General features: G+C 37.2%; 1 protein-coding gene across 8 annotated transcripts in view; it reads left to right on the top strand.

The window, feature by feature from the left end:
- GRIA4 (glutamate ionotropic receptor AMPA type subunit 4) overlaps positions 1-19099 on the top strand; it is a 235175-nt gene that overhangs the window by 177469 nt on the left and 38607 nt on the right. For all 8 annotated transcript variants that reach the window (XM_054836650.1, XM_054836716.1, XM_054836658.1 and 5 more), the window contains exons 10-13: positions 1585-1791; positions 8570-8940; positions 10280-10478; positions 15596-15843. In XM_054836650.1, the coding sequence (XP_054692625.1) occupies positions 1585-1791; positions 8570-8940; positions 10280-10478; positions 15596-15843 (1025 nt within the window). The remainder of the gene's footprint in view (positions 1-1584; positions 1792-8569; positions 8941-10279; positions 10479-15595; positions 15844-19099) is intronic.

The raw sequence follows: 19099 nt of genomic DNA, 5'->3' as shown, positions 1-19099 counted from the left end.
TAGCGCTTCCTGATTCCCAACTGTGTTGAATATAATCTGGGACCTTTCTCTCCCATTGAAGTAAATGAACTACACAACTTCCTCCACTCACATTACACAAAGCTCTGTTCTGCCATCCTTATATGGAGGTGGGTCCTGGGCTGAGTTACCACAGGGAGTAAACTTACATAGTTAAAGGGAATTGTGCCTCCCACATATAATCTCTCCCTTTTCTATTTCTCTGCCTTTTCACCTTATAATAGTAAATTAGAGATGCTGTTTAGGCTTGCCTATCAAGTTCTTCTCGGGTGGATTCACACCCTGCTAATAGGAGCTACGTATTGGTATCCAAAAGGAAAAATTTACCTGACACACTGAAAAATTTTGGAATTGGTTTATTCAGTCCCCCTATTGCTCATGTAATACCACATATCCTCCAGTGTTAAACACCTAATAGAGGTTACAAAAGTGCTGTTGATCACAGCTAATATTGATGCAGTTTCGATGAAGCAGACATTCTCAAACTACACATCTACCTTTATTTTTATTTTTGTACTAATTATTTATGTAGGAAAGATGTGAATAAGACAGAGTACTACCAAGGCTGGTGTCAAAAAAACAACATTCACCATAAGTTGCCAGTATTTTGTGATGTAAATTCAAACACAGGGTGACATTAGTGACAAGTATTTTATATGGAACTAGCTATGAATATGAATTATGTGAAGTAATTTAAAATACCACGAGAAAGTATAATTTTACATAATGATTGCTAAAGTCTGAATCCACACAGAGCAAAAAAGAATGTGACCTTGTTTTCCCAATGTGACCTTGATTTCCCAATCACATAATGTTCGTTATTGTGATAGTGTGGTATACACAGGGAATGTAAGATCCACAGGTTTACTTGTTTCCAATGGCACTCACCAACCAAAAATATTTTGGTACTTCTTTTTCATGCAGCATGTAAAGTCATTGTCAGCTTAATACCATTCTTGTCCCTGCATATTGCTTAGATTCATCCTAAAAGTCCTTGCAGAATCTGCACCGGTTATTCGAAGGGGAAGATATGTTTTACCTTGGGAATGTATCTCTGTGTTCTTACTAAAATGTATGTAGCCTTTTAGTAACTATGCATTCTGAACCTCAGGAGAGCAAATAATTCAGGCCATGCATCTGAAATTACGTAGACAGTAACCACATGGATATGCTTACTTACTGAAGTCAAAAGCGTAAATCATACCTTGCATTATCCCACAGTCATTTGCATCGTATAGATTCAACCTCTATTCACACTTTAAATTTAGCATATACTGCACTAAGGTCTTTCATTTAAAACAAAGTAAAATTTGTGTGCGTTCTTGGATAGCTTTTGTGTTTATAATTTTTAAGGTTGATTAATCTTGTGAAATGTATAAGCCAAATTACAATGTAAATAGTATACCTTTCCAGAAGGATTTCTGTTCATACATTTTAATTTAAATGTGCTAATACTATCCATAAACTTTTGATAAAAGGTGTGTTCTTCAGTCAGTAGATGACATGTTACTTTTCAGAGTATTTTCTGTATACTTCTCCTTTACAGTTCTGCTTCTTTCATTATAGGAAGCCCCATATGTTATGTTCAAGAAAAACCATGATACGTTTGAAGGGAATGACAAGTTTGAAGGATACTGTGTAGATCTGGCATCAGAAATTGCAAAACATATTGGTATCAAGTACAAAATTGCCATTGTTCCTGATGGAAAATATGGAGCAAGGGATCCAGAGACAAAAATCTGGAATGGGATGGTGGGAGAACTTGTTTATGGGGTAAGCATACCAATTTTTGAAGCAGGATTTAATTTATCATATCATAAAATAGGAAGTATATGTGCATTTTATTTAACCTTGGGGTCACTGAAAAGAAACAGAATTCTGTTTCAGATCTCTGTGTTTTCATCTGTTTTCAAGAGAAAATCAAATAGTTTCATGCAAATTCTACTACTTATTCAACTAGTACTTTGTAACATTAGAACATCCGTAGTTTGCACATCCCTTAAAAATTCATTAATGTTAGAACTAATGTTAGAGACCATCTATTCCTGATACATTGTAAAACTTAGTTGAGAAGAATATCACTCATTTATTCATTTTCATGGAATGGTGGACAGATATCTTAAAAAAGATAGGGCTGTCTTGAGAAATGGAGAATCCACCATCGTATATTAAACATATATAACAAACCACTACAGACAAATACACAATTAGGCAATTCAGAAATAAGACAGACTTGTAAGATGAACATCAATAATAAAATTTAAGAGCAAACCTGGTAAGTTCAGCAACTAAGAGCGTTATGTTATACAGTGATCTGGAGAATGATGCTTCAGAATAACATAACAACAATTCTATTGACACGTTAAGTTGTAATATTTAACGAAAATAGTTCCAACAAACCCAAAGAAGTATTTGCAGTGTCTGGTGTTACCAAAAGTAGCAAAACTCAGAGCTGTGCTTGCTGACAACTGCAGGTGCTAGTATCTGCACTGAGGACAGATCAGAATTCTTAGAGAAACTTCATTTCAGTGAGGGAATAAAAAAAAAAAAATCCTAAAACTATTCAGATGAGAACGTTTCCACCAGTGAAATCATAACATGCCTCAACCTGCATACCGGTTGGTCCATCCACAGTTGCAGTTTTCACAATTTCAGTGACAGTTAGGGCCACGCGTGGCAAAAGCCTGGTGGCTTTTCTAGCAGATCCATTTCTGTTCCCTTCTGTCAGCTAAGTATGGCTGATAAATTTTGTCAAAGTCTCCTCCATTAGCATCAGTTCAAAGGACTCCTCAGCATGAAATGGACTGTGTGCTGTAGGAGTGTGTGAAAAGGTGCCCTGGTTGATTTCCCCTCCCACGTGGGAATGGGGAGGTTATACCAGCCTGACAAAACCCTGTGTGTTCTTGGAAGTTCTGGGAGGAACCAACCTCACTTGTGTCTTTAAAGAGTGGAAAAGCTGAATGATCACCAAGTACGTATATCCACTTTAGTGGCTTGGAAGCAGCTCAAGTCTCAGGACTTTAAAAGTCAAGGTTATTTCAGACTTACTTTATCAAAATGGTGGCGATCCTTGTCTGGCTTTTAATCGCAATAGCCATCACATGGATATCAATGGCAAGGTACTATTTTATACCAATAGGTTTTTTAAAACATCTGAGAAATTTTACATATTGTAAGAAAATTCCTTTGCCTAGATACAGTTTTAATAGCAGAGTTTCAGTGGCCTATCATCTAGTTGAAAATTATAGAGGAAACTTGAAATTAGACTTCAGTTTTCAGTTTGGGTTTGCTGGGCTTTTTTTCTTTTTGTTTATCTTGAAGAATTTACCTCATCAAACCCAAACTACCCTAGTGCTAGACTGAAATACAAATTGCCATTAGGAAGCCCACACAGCGGTTTGTGCCAGTACGGGAATGTGACCTGCGACTGTTAACACAGCTGAAAGCCACAAAACTCACAGGCATAAGGAACCTGTTGCAAATCACCTGCATGAAGAAGATGTCCCAGAATGGGATGTGGCCAACACTTCATTTTTGTAATGGAAAAGAATGAGGTCAAGGCTCTTTCAAGGTTTGATGGCCAAGTTTAAAAGCTCCTGCATAACTATCCATTTAGGAAGGCTGCAGTCTGATTGTGATTCTGGAATTGAGCTCTGGGAATAAGCCACAGCACAACTCTCGGGGCAGCTTTTTTCTTGAAAGAACTAACAGAAGGCTGCTGTTGCCCAGTATATTTGCTGGACTGTCCGAAGGGTCCCTTAGGCTCTACCTATCCCAGTATATCAGTGGCACCAGGGAATGTCCCTGGGCATTGGCACTTGCTTGCCTAACTCTTAAGTTGCAACAATAGTACCTGCTATATTTTTGGCCCTTAATTATTCTCCAAAACAATTTCAGAGCCCAGATGGGCGCTAGCATGGGGGAGACCATTCCCTATAAGCAGCTTGAATGTAGCCATCCTGGTTTAGAAGTTAAATAACTTTCATGGTAATGACACAGACTGTCCTGTGCCATTTGGCCTTAAGGCCAAGAGCTACTCCAAGCATGTTTAATGTACTTTACAGGTGTAGCTTTAAAGGAAATTGCTCTTCCTGTTAACTTATAAAAGTTTGATGCTTAAGATTTCCATAGGAAATCCATGAAGAGCATCGTCCCTGCAGCTTCCTTGAGTCCTTGCCAGATGATTTACAGAACATCAGGTTCCCTGGCCTATTTCATATAGAGAAAGCAGAAAAATCAGTCAGCCAGAGACTTTCCTGCAAAGCTGTGCTATAAGAGGATGTTCATCTTCTCTGGTAGATCCTCAAATCATAAACACCAATACTCTGAGTAGTTGGCTGTACTTCAAGCAGAGCCTTTTGTATGCAGCCAGGATTGGGACAGAGTTTGCAACTGAATCAGCAAGTTAATGAGAGTCTATTTGGGAAACATTTTACAGCTTCTAATTCCCAACCACATTAACGGATTAACAGACAGTTTTGTGCTGGCCAGTGAGATTGATCCTTTTCTGTGCCACAAGAAAGGCTCCCCTCCTCTCCTGCTCTTTATACCATACCTCAATGCCACTTAGCCCCATCCGTGTTCCTGAGAGTGGACACGTGCCGATTTTATCCCATGTTCCCTTGAGACCCATACGCACCATTGGTTGTTCTGGTGGCTGAACACCTTCAGATACTGCACAGAGTAGCTCAGTTGTCACCTAAACTCTGTAGCTGATTTTTCCATCATGTCCCGGGGAAACAGTGTATAAAGTGCTGTGGTGTACAGTTGTAGCACAACTGTAGAGAAGGTTGGGAAGGGTGGTGGTGTTTGTTTATTTTCCTGTTTTGTTTTTAACATTCTATTAAAACCTACTAGGAAATCTTGGTCATTTGTCCCTGATCTATCTGAATGCCTGCTGCAGTAGTTCATGTGAGGCTCTATAGCCCTCACAGAAGAAATGCTGGCTGGGGATGAAATGCCATTAAGCATGTGTAACAGGTGTTTCCAAATGCACTAGCAGTCAGATCCAATTAAATATTCATTCTCCTGACACAGAATGGTATTCTTTGACTGCTTAACACAAAAGGTCACAACTTATTTCTGTTTAAAATCTGAGAAGCTACGAGCTTCTGAAGTTGAAATCACTTCCTGCCTGATTTTTCTCAGATAGGTTTACCACCTTCATACCACTTGTCCCAAAGATAGATTTTATTCACAAGGTTATAATAATATACTCTGGAAAAGTAAAAGTCTCTTACTATCAGACTTAATCTTGCCCCATTGTCTAATATTGAAAGGCTCTGTGATCCATCTGTACTTGGTAGTGGTGCAGCCTTGATTGAAATGCTGTTACAGATGCAGTTGCTTTGAGTGTGAAGTATCATTAGCCTTTGTCAAAACAGATTTCACTGGCAACAAAATCATGAATTGTTCGTACCGTTGTTATAGTGTTAACCATTTAAATCCATAATTATATGGTGTACATTAACTGGGCAAAGCAAAAATGCTGATGATTATAATGCTTGGCTATTGTCATTATTTAGCTTTCAACAATGAAGAGTTTATGTAGGCCTTAATGTGGCACATATTACAAAAATACTAAATAATGTGATCAGATTGGGGAGGCTGCACTTTTTCCAATTATTTGGCATCTAATTGTGACCTAGCTGTGTACTGTCCCTTTACATTCATTGGCAAGAAACAGGTTTATCTGCCTTATGAATAAACTGACGTTAGATCACTATCGCAATGAAATGGGATAAGTTCCTGTTTCTCCTCTTTAACTCCTTAGTGTAGGCAGCTAGTTCTGATGTAGTTCTAGTTCTGCGTGTACTCTGTAAGCATTTAAATTTGCTAAGATGACTCTTACCCAGTGTTTCACATAGAGTATGCAGTGTGCTAATTAGGTCTTTAAATTCTCCACAGTTGGCACTAAAACGGTGCTGTCACTTTTCCACCTCACATCGTAAAAACTAACAACCCTCAAGGATCCTTGTTTTGATCCCAGTGGCAATCTGAAGACACAAAAAATGAAGTGTTAGACAACACTTTTGAAGACCAGTGACCAGGTCTATCATTTACACTGTGTTAATGAAGATACCACTATGTGACAAATACAGAGAAGATTAGCAATAATAGATCACAGGTTCCCCCAGTCTTTCAGTTAATTCATTTGAAGGACTCCACATTAGGTGATCACAGTAGCTGAAATTTAGGAATTTAAAAGACATTGATTCTCAGGAAGGAAACCATCCTTCTAGAAAAAAGGAATTTATGAGTGAGATGAAATACAAAAATAAGCAGCAATGCCAGTAGGCCAAACCATCCTACAATCCTTAGACTACAGAAACCAAATTTTCTTTACAATTTTCAGGATATTTAAAAATATATTTTAGACATGTTATTTTTCTTCCTATAGTACCTACCTTCATAAAATATCTTATTTCAGTCATACTTATGTAATCACAAGACTTCAAGAAGCTAAATTTTTTAAAATGCCTTGTATTACAAAATTTACATTAAAATTCAGAGAATTAGCAATATGATCATAATGTTTACCCAAGACATTAGCACTAGAGATAACGTCTGAAATGCTTGCAAAATTATGATTTTAATTCTGTTGCTTAAACTATAATATCTTTACATGAAATTAGGATGGTAAATGTTTGCATCACAACTATTTCAGAATGACAGATATAACCTGATGATTAATATATAGAAATTTTAATACAAATTTGCATTTTTGGACCACTGCACTGGAATGAGTCAGTTCTTTTGAATTATTCAAAATTATAGAGCTACTAAAATAGGTTTAAAATTTAACTACATTAAATGAGTGTTAAATTAAATTCCATAAAAAATATATATAACCCTGTATAATTTAGTGTATAAAATAACAAAAGCATATTATTTTAATTGCATATATCTGTTTCAAAGTTACGAGATGAGAAAAAAGGCCTACATTTCAATTTCTTTTTTTCATTATCACACAAGCTATTTACGTAACACTTGGATTAAACTATATAAACACATCCTTAATTTTCAGCATATTTTAATCTCATTGAAATTGATGGGATTTAAATATATCCTTGTATATTTTACTGAGCATGAATGTCCTTAAGAACATCCTGAAAAGCAAACGTGCTTAAATGCTTTGCTAAACTACAGGCAATGTACTATATCTGAAGATGCTACCCCATGAGATGAATTTGGGCCAACTAAGTATTTAGAAAATAAAACTACAACAGTTCTATTATGGAGATTTATGAAAAGCTCTCAGTTGTGCCTGTGAAGATGACTGGGCCTGGAGTGGGGTAAATACAGGCAGATTATCTCGTATATTGAGGCCTGAAGCAGAATAATGCCACTGCAGAAGGCAGGTTGTGAGTCTACCTTATTTGCAGCCAACGCCAGGTGTTCTCAAAATATGCTCAGTTACCCTCCTTAGCCCGTAAGGTGTATAGAAGTCCACGCTGGTCACAGAGTATGGGCTCTGCTCTGTGAATCCACCTAGATAGAGCACTACGACGATGAACAGGAGAAAGGTTTCAGCAGCTTCTGCATCTGTTCCCCTCCCACCAGTGCATCTTTTGTCCCAGTTCCTCTTACAATTGCCACCTTGAGTCTTGCTGTAATGACAGCTTTGGTGGGCCAGGCAAGGCAAGGCAAGGCAAGGCAAGGCAAGGCAAGGCAAGGCAAGACAAGGAGCAAACCTTAATGTAATGTTGAGTGCCTAATGACAGAAATGACCCATTAGCACAGCTGCAATGCCTTGTAGTTCATGGAGACATTATCGTTAGCAGCCGTAATCACCATCATCATCATCATCAGTAATGATTCATTCAAGACTGGCATCTTCAGTCTAAAAACATATTAGAAAAACATATTAAAAATTATTCCTGTCTCTAATGGGAATGGACTCAGCATGCTTTTATCCTTTTATTGTGTGATTTTGCACAGCTGTTTTCTGTAAACTTGCCTTTTTGCACTGTTTAAAATCCGATTCATTCCTATTGAACTATCTTTCTCCCAAGACAACTGCGTGCAGTTTTGTGGTGTCACGGCATTAGTTAATCGCCTTTGCTGCTTCATGCTGTTTCGAACCTCCTTGAGTCTATGAGATGATTTCCCTCAAAGAATGATTGTATCTTATGAAAATATGATAATAAATGACTGTTTCTGTGATCTTATAAAAAATGTCTATACATTCAGTGACAGTAGGGTCATTCTCATTTTTCATTCTTTCTTAAATTCCCTTACTTTAAATTGATACCTAAAATGATCTACCTACACTGCTACCCACCTCCATAAGATTTAAGAGTCTTCTCCTTAGCAGGAAAATTAAGTATTTCTATAATTCTGTAAAACAAAAAAACGCAATATGTATGTTTTAATAAAAGCATATTGAGTAAATATAGACTGTGATAGAAAGGAACAGCAAAATGGTGTATAGAACATGTAAGCCACAGTGTCCTGATGTTAATGACATACCTTTGGAATTAGCTGCTTAGCTGAGTGTTTAAGCCAACTTCAATTAATTTATACATCTATATTTCTTTTTTCTTTATAGAAAGCAGAGATTGCTGTTGCGCCTCTGACCATCACTTTGGTACGAGAAGAGGTCATTGATTTTTCTAAGCCTTTTATGAGTTTGGGGATATCCATTATGATCAAAAAGCCCCAGAAATCTAAACCAGGAGTGTTTTCCTTCTTGGACCCTTTGGCGTATGAGATCTGGATGTGCATAGTCTTTGCCTACATTGGTGTCAGTGTGGTCCTGTTCCTAGTTAGCAGGTTTAGCCCATATGAGTGGCACACAGAAGAACCAGAGGATGGGAAAGAAGGACCCAGTGACCAGCCTCCCAATGAGTTTGGCATATTCAACAGCCTCTGGTTTTCCCTGGGTGCCTTTATGCAACAAGGATGTGATATTTCCCCAAGGTTTGTGTCAAATCTTTTTACATTTGCATTTTATCTTCAACACTGAAGCCTAAAATCTTCGTTTATTTTCCTGGCAGTGTTTTGAAGTTCATTCTTTAGGAAGCCTTTTCATTATTTTTTTTTTCTTTTCTAATAGCTATGATAAGGGCAACAGAGAATCTGCTTTGAATTTCAGTCATTACTATTATTTTATGTGTGTCAATGTGCATAAGCCACAAACAGTCTAAGAAGCAGCAGGTATACACAGGGGCAATTCCACTGAGTTGACTTCAGAGGAAATGTATTGTTGCTAGATTTGTTCCATTGTATGAGAATTATGAAATGCTCACTATTGTGCTGAATATTTGCGTTGCATGAATGAATGTCCCATTGCTGTTCCCTGTCAAGTTCTACAGTGCTGCTTCCGGAATATCGCTGTCTATGAGAGAGAGAATATTTGAACATCTGTTTCTGAGAAGCCACGCTGTATGGCTAAGCTATGCCTTACTGAGTGGGTGCCTCAGGTGTAATATATGATCCCAGTCCTGAATTTCTCAACCTTTTAAGATGTTCTGGAACTTTAGTGTGCAGTAACTACAACTTCTTAATTAAACATTATGACCCAATCATTCAAACTTGAATGCTTCATTTTAGCCATTAACAGTAAGATTTTGAGAGTGTTCAGCGTTGGCCTAACTCTGCTATTATTGAAAGTAGCAATAAAACTGCTAGTGATTAAGACTGTACATTACTCCTCAACAGCCTTCTCATCAAATTGCAGGTATTAAAATGGAAAATATACGTTTTTACTTAACATAAATATCTCTGTTACCGCAAAATGCTTGCTTCTTAAATAAGAAAAATGTGAAGGTTCAAATTATTACAGTAACTTGTATAATGTTTCATAAGTTTGGATGACAGGAACATTTTAATCCTAGAGCCAACCTAATCCATCTGCAAAGCCTTTTGTGTCTTTTTTTTTTTAAAGAGGAAACAGAGAAAGCTACTGATTTGCAACTACCATGCTTTACTTTTGTCTCCAAAAAGAGATTACCTTTCCAGTATTTTTGACAAAATTCTTGCTACGTTAGGCATTTCCTGAAATAATAAGAACACTGGGATTACTGTTCAAGAGAATTCAAACTTCTGTATGTGCATGATACATATTAATGCAGTAGGTACAGTACAGTAATGTACCGTAGGCATTAAGATTCAAGAGAAAAAGCATTTATTAGTATTTAAAATGCAAATTATCTCCCTCCCATTGACTGTTACATGTTCAGCAATAATGATGCCTTCTCTCTTTATCTCTTTGTGGCTTAAGAGACAGGAAAATGTGCATTATCTTATTCATGTTTAGATCCCTCTCAGGTCGCATTGTTGGAGGTGTCTGGTGGTTCTTCACGCTCATCATTATTTCATCCTACACTGCTAACCTCGCTGCTTTCTTGACTGTTGAGCGAATGGTCTCACCCATAGAAAGTGCAGAAGACCTTGCCAAACAAACCGAAATTGCTTATGGGACACTGGACTCAGGGTCAACCAAAGAGTTCTTCAGAGTAAGTTGGCATGTCTGTTAGAGCTGCTCTCCCTACTGACTGCTCTTGTAAGATGCTTGAAAGGGTGAAATAATGTTACTGTGCAATTATATGTGATATAGTTTGTAACTCCTGCCATACTTCAGCTACATTTTTACTCCCACAACGCCATTTGTTGGAGTTTTCAGTTACTTTAATTTGTGGAAAGCTTATTGATCCTGTCACACTGGGCAAAAGAGGTACCCCGAGGGATACTGAAGCCGGTGATAATTAAAGCACCATTGCACTATTGATTCATCTGAAGCTCCGGTACTGAAATGATGTGCAGCATTGAAAGCCTATGATAACATGGAGTCTTGCAGGTTTTGTTTCTACTTATGGATTCGGCTGCGTACATTTTGCTTTAGGGTCTTGGGTGGTGGGCAGGAAATGCATTTTTTAATTTGCTGACTTTCAGATGAATAATAAAGAGAAAATATATCTCGGGGGTATGTGGTTGGAGCATTAGGAAATAGCCTAAATAGCCATTCATATGTCTGTGCTGTCTGTATTGATTACTTCATTTTCATTTGCTTTCCTGTGTTAGTGTGGTTGGTATGTAATCCTCATCGTTTGCCAGCTGGAAAACAGGGAGCCTGGACGTCACAAGGAGCACATAATAAACAGTCCTTCCTGCTTTATTTCATGTCTCTAGCAGATGAAAGTTAAGCCTAGCTGTCTGAACATGTGCGAGTTTTAGTGCTTGAACATGGCTCCGAATAAATGCTGTGAGCCAGTAATCCTTCCTTGGAAATTCCGCAGTTTAGGAGCATTATTTATCTGAAAAGTGCATTTTAAGGTATTTTTAGAAGAAAGGAAGATGGAGTGATAATTTCTTCTTATTGTCTAATTGAAAGGGGACTGTTCTGTGTTAAGTACTCCCACGCACCTTGACTGTTTTCAGTTTGGCCGAACTGAACTCAGTAAATCATTACAAAAAACTACGGATGGAATTTGTGAACTATAGACAGTATCAATTCAAGGGCAGCTGTTGAGTGATCCCTAAAAGATCTGTAGTGAAATAACCTTTTTATTGCAAGAGATATCCCCATAGAAGAACTTGCAAATATTTTCTATTAGCTGTAAAAATGTGATGCCTTATAAGATATAAAGGGCACTCAACCAACACACAGTGGTTGAGCCTTCACATAATAAAGCTGTCCAAGGAGTTTAGTCTAAGCTAGTTTTCTGGATTTCTTCTGTAGACACTGGAGAAAGAAAAACACCCCTGTGCATCCTGTACGGGACAAGTGTGTTATGTTGAAATAAATCACCCTCTAAAGTGTCTTCCTCGTTGCATCAACTCTAGAGGGATCCGTCTGAAATGGCTAGGGTGCTTGGTATCTCATTTTTTGATGGATACAGTTCAGTGACAGGTTTCTAATTACACCTATCTTCTTCTATAGCCAAGGTGTTGGCATATACCTGACTATGACGCTACAGATGCTTTCTGGGAGCCTTATTTTTCACCCCACATGGTAGAAACTGAGCTTGTGATCCCTAGAAGCCCTGATTTCACATCAGATATCTACAAAAATGGTGGCATTAAGATATAGGAGGATTGTCTGAGAATTGAAATAGTTTGATCCTGAGATGGCCAGATTTCCTATTTTCTTGAAAAAAGTGTAATTCCTCAGTACTCATTATTTGTATTCATCTATGTTTAACCCGTAGATTCTTCTTTAGCTCAATTTGTGGAAAGTTAGGTGTTTAATTCTGAGAATTCCAGTTTCAGTCCATCACAAGCTGAGGTGGTAACTACAATATATGTGACCAAATAATTCTTTCAACTAGAATGAAGCTGTAATGATAGTTAAAAGCATAATGCTGAGGATCAGGCAGATAGATGTATTTAACTTGGATTTATTAACTTGTTGCATTTTCAAGAGTATCTAGTGCTTGCAATAGTTTTAGGTGATGATGCAAAAATCAATTCCCAAGGAAACAGTAAAGAATGAAGGAATGGTGTTGTTTTCTAAAGCATTTCAAAACACTTGTACAAGCCATTGTTTCGAAGTAATGAGGTCAGGTCTTTTGACATAAAGACAGTCTTGGTCACAAAAATTTCATGATTCTTTTAAATCATCCTGTAAACACAGATACTTTTTTTGTTTGAATCAATATTTCATGCAAGATCTCTCCTTAAAGAGAAGATTCTTTGTCCGTCTGTAATGACTGCCATTCTTTCACTTTAAAGGATTAAAAGAAAAAAGAAGGAAAATCAACGTTTTCTTTATATTTTTTCTTTATTTCAAAATACAAAGGGAAACAATAGAAGTAACTACAAATACTAAATATAGCTGCATATGCAAAATTTGAAGCTTTATCAAGATTTAGACTGTGTTGATCACTTTTTTTAAAAAATGGTGCAATTGAGGCCCTGTTATCAAATGATTTCTAATCTCTGCAACAGTATAGTGATTGTTAATGATATCGTACATGCTATTTCTTAAAATATTTTTCACAAAACATGAACAAAGATAAAATATCATTGACAGACCATAATTGTTCAAACACTGTTTGTATAATACATAAATTAAGACCTAGCCTGAAACAATAGGATGAGAAGACTTGTTTGCTAAGTCTAACACTTTGTGTGGTTGGAAGCAAACATCATCAGTGTGGGGATTAGAGTCATGTGTAACTTTTCTGTCAGTGATTACTATCTGGCTGAAGATGAGCCTTCAGGACATTTTCTCATCATTTGATCATTTCCTACCAAAATGTCAGAAACTCTGGATAGCTATTCAGTCTGCTTTGATTAGGGACTGAAAGCAGAAAAGGAAAAAGTCATTTAAAAGCCAACATAAAGAAAAAAGAAGACTTTGGTACTATTAGCTATTGACTCTTATTTTCTGTTTTGGACACAATGAGAGTTGCATTTTCCAAGCAGCTTGCTCAAGAGGGAAAGAATTTTATTGTAGCAGTCCTACTCATAAAAGCCCTAAATGAAAATTATCCTAGCCTGACTGACTGCAGGGGAAAGCTGCAGTGTTTCCTCATATGACAATAAGGAATATCTGTTGGTTCCCTCTTCAATTTTCACTCTGAATTGACATGTAGAAATGGAATGTTAACAAATGAAAGTTTAGGAGAAGAAAATGTTCTTACAGAGCAGATGCCTTGTTAGACTTCTTGTATTTTTTGATCTCTTGCTGAACGAAAGAAACTAGATCCTAAAAAAATAGATTTAAATGCAACCTTTTTCAGCTGATTTAGGGCATTGTTTCCTCTTACTAATAGAACTATTTTATGTGTCACATGGTTTTAGTTTGAAGGAAGTGACCTATTATATGTTTACTTTATAAAAAATCTGATGATATGGATGTTAAGATGTAAGAAATGATTGGAAGTGAAGGCAGACAAAGGCAAGTAAATATTCTTGAAATGATGATTCATTACTACTCCTTTCCATATTTTTCTTTCTGTAAATGTAAATCCATGAAATTACATCAGCGTAAAGCAAAAAGAATACATGGGTGGCTTAGTTTACAGTCTGCTCTCAGCCACTATTATGTAAATGAAAAGTAGCTGTGACTACAGTGGAAAGAGAGGATGACAAGGCAGGATGTGATTATGGACATACACAGCTGCTGTTAATTACATTTGACAGCAAGATAAAATTATGCATATAGACAAGCTAAAAAAGCAAGGATAATTTATGACTTCTGCTGTATAGTATTTTTATGGAACATTTCTGGTTAAATGCCGCTTACTTTCAAGTTAGACCTACCTCCCTAACAAATTATTTTCTAAGTAATAATGCAATCATTCCGTAACTGGTAAAAAGATACACTTCAGGGAAATTACTCTTACCTATACAAAGGCTCAGTTGCAGGCTTTTTAAAGCCATTGTCAACTTCAATAATACCTAGATTATAGGATTTGATAGTTGTTTAAATATTCTAAAATCTTTTGTTTGGGGGCTTTATAATAATGCCTATTTCCCTGGAATGCTCAGCACAGGGTAGGAATGGCCTCATAGACCAAATCTTGCTTAGCTAGAAACTCCTGTTGACTGAAATAAAAGCTGACTTGAGCACTGGGTTAAAAAGTCCTTTTTGCAGCATGCATAGGAGAAGACAAGTGCCATCTGTTATTAAATAAAAACACTGTATAGTGTTCAGCTGATGCACTGCTGGTTTGCATGTACGTATCCCTGTTGCTGGAGGAAGCAAAGGAGTTGTTGAGTGAATCTAACGAGCATGGGAAGCTTCTCAGCCTGGCAGCATTTCCCTCCTTCATTTAAATGGAAATTTTTATTTGCTTTTATTTTTTATTGTCTTATTTTCGTTTGTGTCTTTACTTGTGGTTACACCATGCATTCCCAGATGGGAAAAATTCCAGCTAATGCACTATAAACCACAAATTCTTGCACATACTTTGAGCAAGCACATTTCTTAATTACTGGCAGGATCAGCATCTTTAAAATAAATCCAGTGATACTGTGGTTACCTAATACTTCTTCAAGACAAACGCTTAGGGCATTTTGTTTCCTTTAATAGCATATTTGGTCCAATTTACTGTTTCCATCTTTTATTGTGAACTATATCTTGAAACGTTGTGGGGCCTTTCTGAATGTAACTTGAATGAATTCTGGAATCTGAATTATGAAAGCAGAAATCTTACTTAAGCTATTGTGGTTTTGATGGTTTAAGATGTGGGTGTTAGAGCTGAGAAATGCTTCAAGATTCATCTCAGTATTTATGGGGAGATTATTTTATTGTTTCTCTTTCCCATACAGGTTTATTGTGGATATCTATTTCATATATAATTCCCTAAAACACACTTTACAACACTTTGACTGTGTGAACTGCCTTTATCTAACAGTAAATTCAGGTCTTAGCTTTGCAGTTATTTTATTGTGACTGCTAGAGGCTAACTGGACATAGAAATAGTATCTGATTTTATAGTATTGATATTGCTAGTTCTTGTTTCTTTTCAAATAATTATGGAATTAAAAGAAAATCCTTATCCAAGTATGATTTTCCCAACCCCAGTTGCTTGAAAAATTAAGTATGATTGATTTTATTTTGAACAGTGCCATTCTGAAATGTTGCAAAATTCTTTTTTTCTAACTTCTTTTTAATTTTCTCCAGAGATCAAAAATAGCAGTGTATGAAAAGATGTGGACCTACATGAAATCAGCTGAGCCATCAGTGTTCACTAGGACTACTGCAGAGGGAGTAGCTCGTGTCCGCAAATCCAAGGGCAAGTTTGCCTTCCTGCTGGAGTCCACCATGAATGAATACATTGAGCAACGAAAGCCATGTGACACCATGAAAGTGGGAGGAAATCTGGATTCGAAAGGCTATGGCGTAGCCACACCGAAGGGTTCTCCATTAAGGTGGGTGGAATAGTATAACAATATAAAATGTGTTGTTATAGTATTCCACCTTCCCTGATGTCCCTGATATAGCTCTTTTTGTTTTGTGTGTGAACATGGTATGTTATTTTTCTTTTCTTCCATTTCATATTTTTTTGATCAACAAAGGTAATCATTTCTAATTTCAATATGGATTTAGCAGCTATAGTTGGCATATCTTTCAAGGCCATATAAAAACCAAACTGGTTGAACACTAGCTACTTGAAGTCAGCCTCAATAGAATTAACATCAGCTATTCTATTTCATCAGCTTTTTTCACCAAATTCAACCCTTTATAGCAGTATTATGCCTACATTATCTGCATCAGTATCTGCATCAATAATATGCCTACATTTTATGTTTTGTTTATTGATCTTGGCTGCTAATTTCTGATTAAGAAGCTGCTTGTAACATCTTTTTTCAAATGTCATCACTTGGAGGCAATTAGTCCTTCATTGAAGCAACTTAACTAAAGTAGTTTTTATTAAAGCACCTTCTTATTTAGAAAAAAAAAAGAAGTTTGTGTTTCTAGCATTATGCATTTCAGTACTGCCTTCAAACTCACCAGTATTTTCTTTATCATGGTATCAGACACATTCAGTCAAGTAGGAGAGTTTTTGATTCACAGGCAGAACATCATTTGCTTTTCATTCAAATTGTCAGGGAAGCAGAAGTGAAGGTGCTAGTTCTGTGTTAAAATTGGCAGTATTTACCGTTGTATTGTCTTTAAGGCGAACAAAACTTGCCTTTTCCCTCTGGTAGACTTGCCAATTTTCTTCAAAGCAAAAGAGGAACTGGCAGATTGAGGGAGTGTGGCCTGTGGAGTCTTACAGCAATAGGGCGCATGTGGTTGGGGGAGAGGGAATGGCCCGCGGAGCAACCAGCACCCCATGTCCCAGATTTCACCCATGTACTCATGATAAGGGACTACAACAGGTTCTGATGAAACGGATTCACAAAGGGGACAAAGTGAGTTGAAGGGAGGAGTTGCAAATGCAGGTAGAGCCATAGATCTGTGCAGGAAATAACTAAGGAGATACCTGTCTACGTCCGTGACCGCAGAGGAGACATCATTACCACTATGCAGATAAGTAGACTCACTCTTAACTCACCAATTTAACCTGCACATAATACCACAGATCTCAATGCCTTAACTGTATGACGTGGATGGGAATAGGAGTATCATCAGCATCATTCCCATCCACAGCAGAAGAAGATTTGTATGTGCAGCGGAAAATCAGGCCAGTTATTTCACTCACTGAATATGAATTTTTGGTCCTTAACATTCAGTACCTCTCAGATTTAAAAACTGACACCTTCACCAATAAATAAAGTAGTAAGAGAAGATAAGGAGATGAGAGAAAAATGACAACAATAAAAATATTAATTATAAAGAAAAACATGTCCAGAAGTCATGGGGTTGTTAGAGGTAGAAGGCAGCAGATAATAGGAGAAGCTGATCTATTATCTGGGTATATTTTCAAAGCACTTATTATTTATTTTATATTTCTAATGTATTGCTATCTCATTCTCAATGTTTTAGAGAACCTAGAAGTGGCAGGCAGCACTGCAGTTTAGTGGAGCTGCTTTCCCATAGTAAGGAAATGCCCATTGCTGACACAGTGATGCTCTACTGTGCCAAAGCTAGGGCAAACTTTTTAGGAATCAATTTAGCTGCTGTCATATATACCCTAGCAGGAGGCTGTTTACTGTAAGTATGCTTTATGATGCTCTTTAGTCCCTCTCACTTTTTTCTGCAGAGTATCCAACATCAACAACAAGAGACAGCCTGTTATAATGAGCGCTAGTAGCCAGTGGAAGTTGGTTTGTGTCAAATTTGGGCTTATTTCAGGTTTGTTCAGTTGGCTAGATAAAAATACCTAGGAGTAATGGGGACGAGACATGAAGCAGTTAGAAGGAGGAGAGCCTAGTAAGACAGTTTAATAAGAAGAGAAAGGAAGAGCACAACCGTGATTGTAAGGATCAAGTGTCAAATCCTGGTTCCATCCCAGCTGAAGACCAAGCTCCCGTATGTTTCAGTGAGGGCACAGTTTGGTCTCACTGGAGGGCGGCAACTGTCATTAGGGTGATGTGATCAAATGCATTTAGTTTTTCACATCCTACCTTCAAACATGTTTCAAAAAGGGGAATAGGAGAAATCCTACTCAAACTGAAAATTGGACCAAATCTTCTTTCAAGCTGTCTCGACTGGCTGTCCATGTCCATGCCTTTCCCGAGCCTTTCTTTCACATGTGCTAAGCTGCTTGTTCTCCTGCTGCACCCCATTCCCTCTCCAGCCCCAGTGACAAACCTCAGGCAACACATCGGTGCTGCTTACCTATTAAAAACATTAAGCAACACACTTAATGTTCTGGACAAAAATAAAGAACAAGCAATACCTCACATTCGTACCACCTCTTCCATGTACGTCTATAGACAGTAGTGCTTACTGAAGAGGGGAAAAGCTTCTTACCTCTCTGCTTTTGAACAGAAAAGGCTCAGCTGTAAATTTTAACTGCATGCTTCAGTATTTTCTGAATTGTTCGAAATTGTAGAATACGCTGGTTTTGCTATTTTGACTGCATCCCACATGATAGTGTTCCTGTTACTGATCAGATGACTTATGTAACTGCTGCCTGCACAGATAATTGCAAATATTGAACATGCAGTTTGAAATCCATGAAGGGCAGACTAGTTAAGCTTGTTACATAAATTAGTCAAAAGACATAATTTGCTATGGGAGTTGTAAATTCTATATTTTATTTAATAATCATAATTTCCCATTTGAGTTATGTGTAGACCACAAATTACTTGATGTAGTTCACAAATAATTACAAGTAGCATATAAATGTTAAACATTCACACTCTATTCTTGGGCTGTTCAGGACTAGGGAAAAATATCAATTTTTTTCAAATGAATTATTCACTAAACTCTTTGAACACCTATTTCACTAGAGATATTTTAGTCTTAATCCTCCTCCTGCTTACAATGATTATAAATCAGGAGGTTTTTCACTAAAAATATAGTAACAGCTGCATAAAATTGATGTGAGTGTATGGAGTCAGACCATATATTTTCAGACATCTAACACAGACAGAAAGCGGGGTAATAGAAAGCAGACTTCTTCCTGTAGCACAGGACTAGCGATGGTTCCCTGCCATCACATCACCGGGCTCATGTTCATTACGGAGCACATACCCATCACTTCGCTCATGCAGATGAAATCCACCTGTCAGA

Source organism: Grus americana, chromosome 1 (assembly GCF_028858705.1).
Source record: "Grus americana isolate bGruAme1 chromosome 1, bGruAme1.mat, whole genome shotgun sequence".
Classification (NCBI taxonomy): domain Eukaryota; kingdom Metazoa; phylum Chordata; class Aves; order Gruiformes; family Gruidae; genus Grus; species Grus americana.
Note: the sequence above shows the minus strand (reverse complement) of the source record. Positions and strands in the feature narration are given on the sequence as shown.